This window comes from Lissotriton vulgaris, chromosome 7, assembly GCF_964263255.1.
Source record: "Lissotriton vulgaris chromosome 7, aLisVul1.2, whole genome shotgun sequence".
Taxonomy (NCBI): domain Eukaryota; kingdom Metazoa; phylum Chordata; class Amphibia; order Caudata; family Salamandridae; genus Lissotriton; species Lissotriton vulgaris.
This window is the reverse complement of record NC_141695.1, coordinates 680,170,929-680,182,954: the sequence shown is the minus strand read 5'-3', so window position 1 is coordinate 680,182,954 and position 12,026 is coordinate 680,170,929. Positions and strand designations below refer to the sequence as shown.

General features: G+C 45.0%; 1 protein-coding gene across 1 annotated transcript in view; it reads left to right on the top strand.

The window, feature by feature from the left end:
* Positions 1–12,026, top strand: part of UTP6 (UTP6 small subunit processome component) — a 391,901-nt gene that overhangs the window by 219,283 nt on the left and 160,592 nt on the right. The window contains exon 12 of the mRNA XM_086930881.1: positions 11,537–11,616. Within this exon, the coding sequence (XP_086787007.1) occupies positions 11,537–11,616 (80 nt within the window). The remainder of the gene's footprint in view (positions 1–11,536; positions 11,617–12,026) is intronic.

The following is a 12,026-nucleotide window of genomic DNA, read 5'->3' as shown; positions in this document are numbered from 1 at the left end:
GAGCTGCCACAACAGCCAGTCCCACAGGCAGCAGCAAACTGCTGCTAATCAGTAAAAACACATAGTACTAGCCACAACAACTGCAACTGCAGCCTTGTACCTTCATACACACAACTGCAACAATATTTGCATGCTCAGAAAGGACTACACCCTTTACAATAACTTCCAGCTGTAACTATAAGGACCACAATGGTAGCCAAAGGTGCCACCACAACTGGGACAACAGCAACACAAGGATGCTAATCTCTGTACAGTCTACCTGCATTCTGTCCATCAACTGTACTTTTTGCATTTGTCACCCCGACTGGGACGGGTATGCCCAGACGTGGGTCCTGTGCTCTCCATGCCACTGGAGTCAAGCTGTCCTGGATGATGAGGGGTGAAACCCCGAAACCGGTCCTAGGATGCTTGTTTCTAGTCCAGAGTGGGCCCTGAGGGTGGCACAATAAGTGCTGCAGTCCTCAGGGGCCCTCAGGGGTCTTCTCTGGTCACCATTCCCTGGGTACCTAGGGTTCCATTTAGTAGGGGCTGACAGGTGGCCAGAGATACCAAATGGGTTTTAGTTTCAACACAGTTTTAGGGAAGGAACACAGGCCCTGGGTACATGGTTGGCAGGAACCCAGGGCACACTGTCAAAGCACATCAGCAGTTCAGAAAAAACTGGGGGCATACCAGTGCAAGAAAGATGGCACTTTCTCACACATAGCGTGAAACGTCACAGCAAAGCTGGAATGCTCAGTACAAAACAAGGTTGGTCATAAGGAAGGTTACTAGGTGAAGCGTAAGGCAAGGTACGCCAAGGTGATGGTAACAAGGTTGCTATGTTACCAAGTACGCAGTATGACGTTGGGAACAGCTGCGAACGAAGGAGGAGAACGCGCTGCTGACGTAGCTGGACAATTGCGTTGACAACTGTTATCCCTCGAAGACGGAAAACGATAAAAATTCACCATTCAACGTCGCAGAATGCAAGAAAGATGCGGAGATCACAGCTAAAAGCAGCGCTGAACAAGCAGGATCCAGATGAAGAATTCAAAACAGAATGAAGGCAATACAGAGAATAGAAAGTCTTCAAGACTGCAGGGTCTGTCGGGGTGGTATCCCATACTCGTCGCAAAAATTGTAAAGGTATCAAAGACTCAGTAAGTTGAAGGAAAGTACTTTATTTCCAATAAATACTCCACCCACACACAGAACAACCTTACAGCAGAAAGATTAGGCAGCAACTGTCAAAGGCAGGCAGCATTCCAACCAGGAATGTAGAATGCATGCATGACAGCTGCCATGAGAAAAAGAATGCAGAACCCCAACACTCCTGTCATTGTGCAAACATTTGGTAGATGGGTGCGTCTGTTTTTTCTGTGGCGATGGACAGAAAAAAAGGACATCACACTATCCATCTTATCAAGGGCAGGCAATGTAATGTCCTTCCTCTTATGGCCCGTTGGTCTGTCAGATGTAGCACTCCATAAACCAAGCCAAAGGGGGCAATGCTGACGTAAACCTGACGGTCCGCCAGTCTCTAAATGAAGGGCACAAACCAAGGATTTGGCAGATAGTATACTCCAACACAAACATCTGCCAAACTCTAAATCTGACTTTTAAGTCTAAAGGCAATCTATAAAAAGTTGAGGGTTATGGAGACTTGACGAATCAAAGGATAAAGATTATTTAGTCTATATTTGTTCCTTTCTGATAATGAATTCCAGTAAAAGAAGTGTGTTGCATTATGGGGATTTCTTTTTAGCTTGTTTATTCCTAGCTTTGTCAAAGATTTATTTTTGACAGTGCATTAAGTATTGCATTTTAAATAACATAGTGCATCCTTGTTATTTCTATACATCATGCATTTGTAAATCATTTCAGTTAATATGTGCCCAGTAAGCAATGTAGTGTTGGGCAAGGTATTATTAGACATTTGGGAGCTGCTTGTATTAATGATCCTCCCTGTAGATGCTACATCATTCAGCGAGCCTCCGCTTTTCACATAGACCCCTCTGCCTGTGCCATGCTTGTTTTGTCTGGACGTCTTTCTCTTTGGAACCCTTGCCCCTGCATGGGGCTCACAGATCTACTGGGGTGCACTTCCCTTTGAAGCCCTTGCTTACCAAAGCTTCCTGGGTCTCTGTGTGGTACAATAACCTATGAATTGGTTGATTATAGTAGGACATGTTTCTCATTGATTATTTTCAGCAGCCTACAAGGGCTGGATAATGTTTTATGTCCCCTACTTATCTGGGCTTCGTGCATGTAATTCAATTCAATTGTATTTATAAGATCCAGATCTACAATGATGTCCACTTTACAAAGACTACAGATTTCATAATTCATATGTATCTAAAAAGCTTTTTAAAAAAGGTATTTTTTTTAAACATAGCATTTAATTTACTATATTAAATAAAAGTTGCATGGCATTTCACACTGTTTGCACTCTGTATTCCAAAAACAATGGTTACAACAAACATCAATGCTTATTATATGGTATGTTTTAGAAAGATCTTGAGTGCTAAACGAGACATTGCCATAAGCTCACCCCTATTTGAGTTAAAGTGCTATAGTGCTACATTAAAAAATTTAAGATTAAGGGGCGAGGTTTGCAGAGCCAAGATGGTGGATGCACTTTGAGAGTGCTCCCGAAACATCCGCCCGTAATCCTCACCCTAAATGAGCCATCCTACCCTGAAATTTGCCTCGCACCTGGTGCGGTATCCCTGGCTGTGCGCACCTTTCTCTCCCCAGCCCCAACGCAACTGCTCCCACAGGCGCCATGGGCAGAGACGAGCCCGGTCGAACTCCCCACCGAGCCACTCCTGACAACCAATACTGCTCTCTGATGGATAATCAGCCGGGAGGCGCTCTGGCTCATCTGGCCGTCTGGACCGCGGAGGTGCTTCGCCCCGGCCCTCTTTGCCCAATCTACGGGACACGGACATCTCAAGTAGCTGGATGCTCCTGAAAGACCCTGTTTGAACTAGTCGCTGCCTGCCGGGCTTGGCTCCACAGACGGCGGCTGCGCTAAGACTCAAAGTATTCCTTTTCTTCCTGATGGACTCGTTTACGCACATCCTACCGTGAGGAGGGGTCCTCCACGCTTTTGGGCCATGGTCAAGGTTCTTACGCCCTCCCGCGAGTTCATGTCCTGGTAAACGGGGTCCTGTCGAAGCCCTTCTCAATTTGCGGGGGAATGAGGCAGGGTTGTCCCCTTTCCCCCGTGCTCTTTGCTTTAGTGATGGAACCCTTGGCATCCCTGATGCGGTCATGTGAACACGTGCGGGAATGGGAATGGCCCAACACCGAGCCAGACAAAATTGCCCTCTATGCGGACGACATCCTCATCTATTTTAGCAGACCCCACCTAGTCAGGTCCACATTGTCTCCGCTTTCTTCTGCATTCCTTCGAACGGGCCTCTGGCCTCTGGTTGACCCCTGACTAATCGGTTCTGGTTCTCCTCCATCTATCCCGGGAATGCCTCGATTGGCAATCTGATATACCTTTTCGCCGTAAATCCTTCAAATACCTGGGGATATGGATGACCTTACTCCCTGAGCGGAGCTGGGCCCTCAACGTCACTCCCCTGGTGAAACGGGCCAAGGCAGACCTCCAGAAGGGGCAGTCGCTGCCCCTGAACCCCATGGGGAGGGTGGCCCTCTTTAAAATGATGGTGCTTCCTTTACGTTCTTCAAAACAACCCCATGTGTTTTGCCAGGGCCTGGTTCAGCGAACTGGATAGCATGGCCAACAAGTTCCTGTGGGGGAGAGGTAGGTCCCGAGGTAGGCGCTAAATATCTGCAGGATACCTTCGTTTGATGAGGGTCTAGGAATGACTCTTTTATTTATACTACCTCACCACACAACTTCTCTCCATAATCAGGGACCTACACATGAGGCTGGTCACACTTTAGCTCTAGTGTTTTCTAACTCCCCCCTAACTATGTGTATGCCCCCTACCCAGGTTGAATGGACTGACCATTTTATTTTAAAATTTTACACTGATGCTATGGATAAGCCACGCATACAGTTACCCTTGCCCACTAAAAGAAGACCCTGGCACAAATTAACGGCGGAAAATTTTCGTGAAGCCTATCAAGCCCCCCTGATCAATGATCATAGAGGAACTATGTCAAGTGAACTTGAACGGTTTGAAAAGGCAGTTAGTGAAGCAATTAACCACACTATTCCGATGAAAATATACAAACCCAGTCAGGCAGTCAAACAAGAAATATGGTATTCCGAGGATCTGAGACTGATGAAACAAAAAACAAGAAAGTTAGAAAAAGTATGGAGACCGTCTCGGATACCAGAGGATAAACAATACCACATAACCGCTTTCAGGTCCTATCACAAGGCCATAAGGGCAGCTCGCAAAAACCATATCGCGATGCAACTCACCAAGGCAGGGAAAGATTCAAAAGTTTTATTTAAGATCTTACAAACTTTTACTAAGCCTGTGGCATGTGAAACTGTAGAGGTGGCATCTCAAGACCTATGCGATGGGATCTCTCAATTCTTCATGAGGAAGATAGATGCTATCTATGGAAAGATAATGACCTCAAAGAATACTGAGGTGGTCGATCCCAATAGTCTTTTCCATAACAACACACAACACAGGCCACATGCCAAGTATTTAAAGAACTTTCCCCATATTTCCTTGGAGGAAGTCACTGCTCTAATGACTGAGATTAAGAGTGGCAGCCCCGAGGACCTCATCCCTGCCCGCATCATGCCCATGCTGGCGGAAGTTCTGGGCCCAGAAATCCAGCAGTTAATCAACTTGTCACTAAGTACGGGAGAGGTCCCGAGGGACTGGAAAAGGGCACTTGTGAGACCGCTGAGGAAAAACACCACCATTCCTTGGACGGAACTCACCAATCTGAGACCTATTTCTCTCCTTCCCTTTATGGGTAAAGTGATAGAGAAATTTGTTAATAGGCATTTGTCCAATTATGTTGAGGAGACAGATGGACTGGATCCATCCCAGTCGGGTTTCAGGCTGAGGCATAGCACCGAGACCACCTTGTTGTCAGTCGCAGACAATTTACACATGTTCCAGGATAAAGGTCATTCTGCTATCCTGGTTCTGTTGGATCTTTCTGCGGCGTTTGACACCGTGTCACATGACATCTTGACCACCAGGCTTATCAACATCGGCCTGGAAGGTGAGGCCCTAGCGTGGATGAGGAGCTTCCTGACAGACCGCACCCAAACAGTCACCTTGGGCGCCTATCGGTCAGAGGAGTTGGAGATCTCGAAGGGGGTGCCACAGGGCTCTTGCTTGAGCCCTACCTTGTTCAATATCTACGTGGCCCCCCTAGCGAACATCATGAGGTCCCATGGGTTTATCCCTGTCTCGTATGCGGACGACACCCAACTCCTCTTCCCTTTTACACACTTTACCGATGAGGTCAGGAATGCCTTCTCCCAGGGGATGAAGGCAGTGGTCCACTGGATGGCATCTAACTTCCTGCAATGTAATGTTGCTAAAACTGAGGTGTTGCTGTTCGGTGAGGCCAAACTCCTGTGGTCCCCTGATTGGTGGCCACAGGATTTGGGCCCAGTCCCGGAGCCTAAACAGGTGGTAAAAAATCTCGGTGTGCGTCTGGACCAGGAGCTATCCCTGAAGCAACATAGCAACCAAGTGGTGGGCTCCTGTTTTCATGTCATCGGTATGTTAAGGAAAGTGTTTCCCTTGCTCCCTGACTCCACCAGGAAAACGCTAGTGCAGGCCCTGGTGTTGAGTCGTTTAGACTATTGTAATGGGCTGCTTCTGTCAGCCAATGAGGGAGTAATTGCCAGATTGCAGGTGGTCCAAAATACTGCGGCTCGCCTTGTTCTAAAACAGCTTCCTCGCACCCACTCCAAACCCCTCTTGAACACCCTGCATTGGCTTCCAGTCAAGCAAAGGGTGAAGTACAAGACCTGTTGCATAAAACACAAGTGTCTCCAGAAGAAAGGCCCTGGGTATTTGTCTAATAAATTTCTCCCCTACAAACCTTTGCGATCCTTAAGATCCAGTGAACAAGCTCTGCTACAGGTCCCGAGAGCAAAAAAGACTAGACAGGGTGGTAGAGCCCTTTAAATTGCGGGTCCAATGCTGTGGAACAGCCTCCCAGTTTCCTTAAGACTCTGTAAGGAATATCTTCCGTTCAGGAAACAATTAAAAACCTTTTTATTTTAAAACTATAAGATAGGACATGTACTCACTGTCCATGTGCATGAAGGATGCCAAAGGCGCGGAGATACTCCTTTGGGAGGTGATCCTAGCGCGTTATAAATCCGCAAATAAATAAATAAATAAATACACAACTGGTTCGACGGGGGATGGTCTGACCCGGCTTACATGCTCGAATTTGGGGAATTGGGCTTCTTTAGCATTCAGTCCATGTTGTATGGGCTCCTATTCCTTCTGGTCTACCAGAAGTGATGCGCTCTGTTACTGGCCTGGCGGGCTGCACTGCAGCACACCAAATGGACACACACACTGACCCAGTGTACACCCTTGTGGCAGGGGACCTGGCTCAAAGAGGTTAATGAGCTGCAGGGCTTCAGGGCTTGGGGCCTTATTGGTATTTCACAATTGGATGATGTATGGGTGGGGGACCACATGCGTTCTTTTGGAGAACTCCAGTACCGATACTCACTGCACCAATCGCAATTCTTTAGGAATTTGCAACTGCGGCACGCCCTCCACACGCACCTTACATCAGGTACACGGCTTCCTGATCACGGCCCGCCTGAAGCTCAGATTATGTTTAGGGACCTGGGGAATGGTGACATCTCCTGCATTTATCGTACACTGATCAACAATACCACTACTTCCCTAGACCGACTGCGTGCTCAGGTGGAGGACTGGGTGGACCCCTTGGAGGAGGAGGACTGCATGACGCCCTTATGGCCCCTAGAACGGTCACCGCATCTGCTAGGCTGCGCCTGGTGCAACTCTATTATTTACACACTGCATACCTCAATCTGGTGCGCCTCCATCGGGCGGGGTTCAGTCCGACCTCAGCTTGTAGTAGGTGTGATCACAACCCGGCTGACTTGCCCCAATTTGGTATGGGCCTGCCTCTGCCTGGCGCGGTTCTGGAGGGAAATAAAGGTAGAACTCACCGAAATCTTAGGGTGGGAGGTCCCCCACAATCCAAAACACAAAATCCTGGGCATCACTGATGGGTTGGATGGGTCTCGGAATAAGAAGGTTTTTTTTTACTACAGCTATGGCTGTTGTCAAAAGAGACATTGAGGCCTCCTGGAAGTGCCCTGAACCCCCGAGTGTTGGGCGATGATGGACTAGGGTGGACTGGTGCACCACACAGGAGAAAGTCTTGTATGCGGCACGTGGGTCTCCCAAGAAATATCCCAGGGTCTGGGGGAAATGTTGGGGGGGGGGGGGGGTGGTTTAGTCATAAAGGGATTGTCCAGCTTCAAGTCGTTTTGTTTTTAATAGTGTCTGTAAACTGGGTAGCGCAATTTAAAAAAAATAAAATAAGAGTAGTCCTACATTGGGCCAATGCTTCTGAACAAAGTAGGCTTCTAAAGGGATTCCTGTTACTAATCAAAAGACTGTGGCCCCCAACAAAGGACGGCAGCTAGCCCCTTAACATAGATACTTGGGAGCCCCATTTCTAACCATAAGGGTCCAGCAAGTGCATGGGTACTTACCTTACAGATTTTACGAGGTGTTTTCCTCTCTATCTCATGAAGAAAGCTCCAAATCTTTGCTTCTTTTATTTCAAACACATAAAGTCGAAGGGATTTTTACATTCTACATGGACAGTAAATCGATAGTGTCTGTGGCCTACAGCGCTATAAAGTGTTAGAAATGCGTAAGTATGTGCCATCACTTTCCCTGATATTTGTGAAATGTGCGGTTTCACAGAAAGATTGATGGAGAAAAGTTTGTCCAAATAGGGATATGAATCAACACATTCCAAGTCCTGAGTACCTAATCGTCACTTATACTTTTTCAAATGTTTTCTTCCTTTGGCACAAAAGATCATCACTTCACTCTTACTAATATGATATTTTAAATAAGACTATCAGCAAACTTCTGCAGACAGACCTATTGACTCTGAAATCCCCTAGGAGTTAGTCCTAATTCGCAATATCGTCTGCCTAAAGCAATGAGGTTATATTACGGTGACCTAACTTGGGGGCATCCCCACCCGATGTGGCCAGAGCTGATGGTAAATCAAATATGTAAAGGGAAAATAATAAAAGTGCTAACAGGCAACCTTGTTTAACTCCATTGTTCATCAGTATTTTAGGAGATAAACCAGAGTTGCCCCAGCAGTGAATTTATTTATTTATTTATTTGTTTGTTTCATTTTTATAGCGCTACAGCTACCCAACAAAGGGTTTCCCGGCGCTGATGATCCAGTGCATTGAGAAGTTCAGGTTTTAGATGTTGAACAGCCAGGTTTTTAAGGCCTTCCTGAATTTCAAGTGGTTGGTTTCCTGCCTAAGGGTCAGTGGAAGTGTGTTCCAAAGAGAAGGTCCGAGATATGAAAACGATTTACCGCCCATTCTCGCCAGCCTGATTTTGGGAATCACAAAGTGATTGGCTGTAGCTGAGCGAAGGGTACGGGATGGACGGTAGGGGTGTATAAGATTTTGTAGGTACTTGGGTGCCTTGTTAGTTGAAATCCTGTGCATAATACATAAGGATTTAAATTTTACCCGGTTCTCGATTTTCAGCCAGTGTAATTCAGGGATGTACTTGGTGGTGGGTGTGGAGATGGGAATTTTCCACAGTAATCTTGCGGCGGCATTCTGCACAGTCTGTAGTCGTCGGGTTGTGGCCTTATTGGCCCCCAGGTATAGCACATTGGCATAATCAAGCCTGGAAGTTATCAGAGCGTTGATGACCGATTTTTGGGTGTTTTTGGGCAACATCCAACAGATTTTTTTTAACCACTTTAAAATCGCAAAGCATGTAGCTGATGTCTTGGCTGCTTGCTGGTTAAGATCGAGTGATTCATCAATGATGACTCTAAGGTTGCGGGCTGATTTGACTGGAGCCGGGGGGGTACCCATCACATCGGGCCAGTGTTGGGGTCCCCAAAGCTCTTTGTTCTTACCCAAAACAAGTAGCTCTGTTTTCTCGCCATTAAGTTTGAGAACGTTTTTTCTCATCCACTCTGTGATGTTGGTGAGGCCGAGTTTTAATGACGAGATGTTGTTAGGATCCGAGGATGATAGGGAGAAAATAAGCTGAGAATCATCAGCATAAGAGAACATGATTAGTCCAGTCTCTTCTATCATTTTGGCTAATGGGCTCATGTAAATATTGAAGAGCAGTGGGCTCAATATAGAGCCCTGAGGCACTCCGTGTTTAAGGATCATAGTGTCAGAGCAGGCGGATTGGGAGAAAACTTGGAAAGTACGATGTTCTAGTAGAGATTTAATCCAATTGCTAGAGGCGCCTCGGATACCGGTGGTGTGGAGAGTTTGCTCAAGTACAGCATGTGACACAGTATCAAATGCTGCACTGAGGTCCAGTAACAGCAGGCAACCGTTTCTCCGCGGTCCAACATTAGACGGATGTTCTCAGTTACGCCTAACAGGGTCGTCTCTGTAGAGAACCCTGTGCGGAATCCTGACTGGTGAAGGGGCAGTAGATCGTGGATAGTAATGAAATCAGTGAGGACTCTGTGAACATGTTTTTCCAGTATCTTTGCAAAAGTTGGCAATAAAGAGATAGGCCTGAAATTGGATGGTATGTTAGTGAATGGGAATTAGGATGAGCACACAGGGAAGGAGACCTAAAAGAGAAAAACAACCAACCACAACCCTACGTGCAATTTGCAAGGCATCGTTCAAGTAATATCTGCAGTAAATGATGTGTAAGGGAATTATAATATCACACCGCTGTGCCTGGAGAAATAATGTTAAATTATATATATATATATATATCAGGCTTTCTACGTACACCTAAACGTTGGTTGATAATAAATCTGCTACCTGCAGATGATTATACACTTGTGGTCGTTTGAGAAATAATCGTCAGCATCATATAAGCAGAACATCCGCTAATGGAATCGGAATGTTGACCAAACATCATAATAATCATTGTGTGTACATGATTCAACAATTCAGGTGGACACCCCCCATAAGGACCATATGGTATCTCCAAAGTACGTAAGTATAATGTTGCAGCAGGAGAAATATCACTCTCTATCAAGTAACTAGGCTTCAACCCATGCCTGTGATCTGAGAGCAAAGAGTGCAATGAAGAAACGCCACAATATTTGGTGCCAGTCCGTTATGTGCAATACTCTGAAGGCACAAAGTCCAAACGACCCTTACGGGTAACACAGCAGGAGACCAGAGCCACACGAAACGCTCTCCCGAAATATACGAAGGCGAGCGAGAACAGGCGCTGCAACCCCGCTTCAAGCAAGCCAGCAACTAGGCACCGCTTTGGGATTTTTGTATTGATTGCTTTATGCAACTGCATGTGTAAATATTTTATCATAAGTATACGAACACATATGATTTAGATATAACACGCGTGTGTAATGTTTACAGTTGTAGTAAGGACTTGGGCTATCTCTGTTAACAACGCTGAAGAAGGCATCATCATTTTTTGATGTGAGATCTGATTAAATGTCCTGTTCCATAATAGACAGTCTGTCAAGAGCAGGATATATACTCTGAATTCTCATTCTCTCTGCAAAGAACGTGTTCCTAAGCATAGAATGGTGAGACTCACTGTATGGGTGTAATTTGGAATTGCTACGACAGGTAGGACTTAAATAGTTAAATGAATTCAATCTAAACATGATAGTGATGCCCTTCTTTTTTCAGAATTGATTCATCACACAGTTTACCTCCAAACTTTAAATGCATCTACAGAATTTCAAACAGAAGCCCACTTACTTAGTCTGCTTTTCTCAGTTATTAAATTTCCAAAATCTACAGTAAAAAGACAAAAAAAGTATTTTGCGCAGGACAATTGACTTTTGTGTTGCAAACTCATTGGATGAAGAATGAGTACTCTCTCATAAACTAAATATAGGGAAGGCGTTGTTGCACCAAATTCAGTAGCGTGCTATTATGCTTACCAGACAGAAGACTCAGTTATACGTTCCCCAAAGTCACTTGTAAGACACAGACATGATCTTTCTAAAACCTCATATAGGTAGAAGGCAAATGTGCAACAGCTTGAGTAACTGTGACGATCTTGTACAAACTTTGGAGGATCAGTTCCTAGTATGGATCAATCTAGGAATCTCGAACTGCAGAGCTCAAAGGTTTGCTTTCCCTCTTATAGCTGAATGATGTACCAGTTCTATAACTAAGCAGGGATACATACTGATATCTGATAGTAAAGTTATCAAATAATCTGGAACATTGTATTTGATGTACAAGTACTTTAAGAAATAGAACAAATTGTGTCATTCAAGTTTACATCAGAAATACGATTTGTTTAAATACCTGAATCAAGCTTGCTCCTGTAGGTCATAATGAAAACTGGACTGTGGGTTTTTGATAATGATATATATATTGAATTTCATTGTGTCTTTGATCTTACAGCACCCATGTGGAATTGTTTTGTCACTTTCTGCTTGGAGAGATATAAAAGAAAAACCAAGATTGAGGATCTACTTCAGAAGGTAAACGTTTGAAAGGAATTAAAAATGTGATGACTGGAATGCTTGAGTTCATTACAACCAAGAGCATTGCTTTGGATAGTATTTCAGTCCATCTATTTTGCTCATTCTGTCAATTTTAGGTCCATTCAACAATTTGTTTTGGGCCAGTATGTTTTTAGATTTGACATTAATTGCAAACATTTTGTATTCTATACATATACTAAGGAACCTTCAGCCATTGGCTTCAGACTTCTGGAATCAAATCTCATCTCAAACCACCGAAGAACTTTAGTTTCACCTTCCTTCTATTGGCTAGTAGGCTGTATTGTGCTTTCTTTGGAACGCATGCATCTTTTGTACCCATAGACAAATTTCATGTTAATTTCTATGCACTACAGCAGGCTTTATTTATGCTGTTTGCCATTGCACTT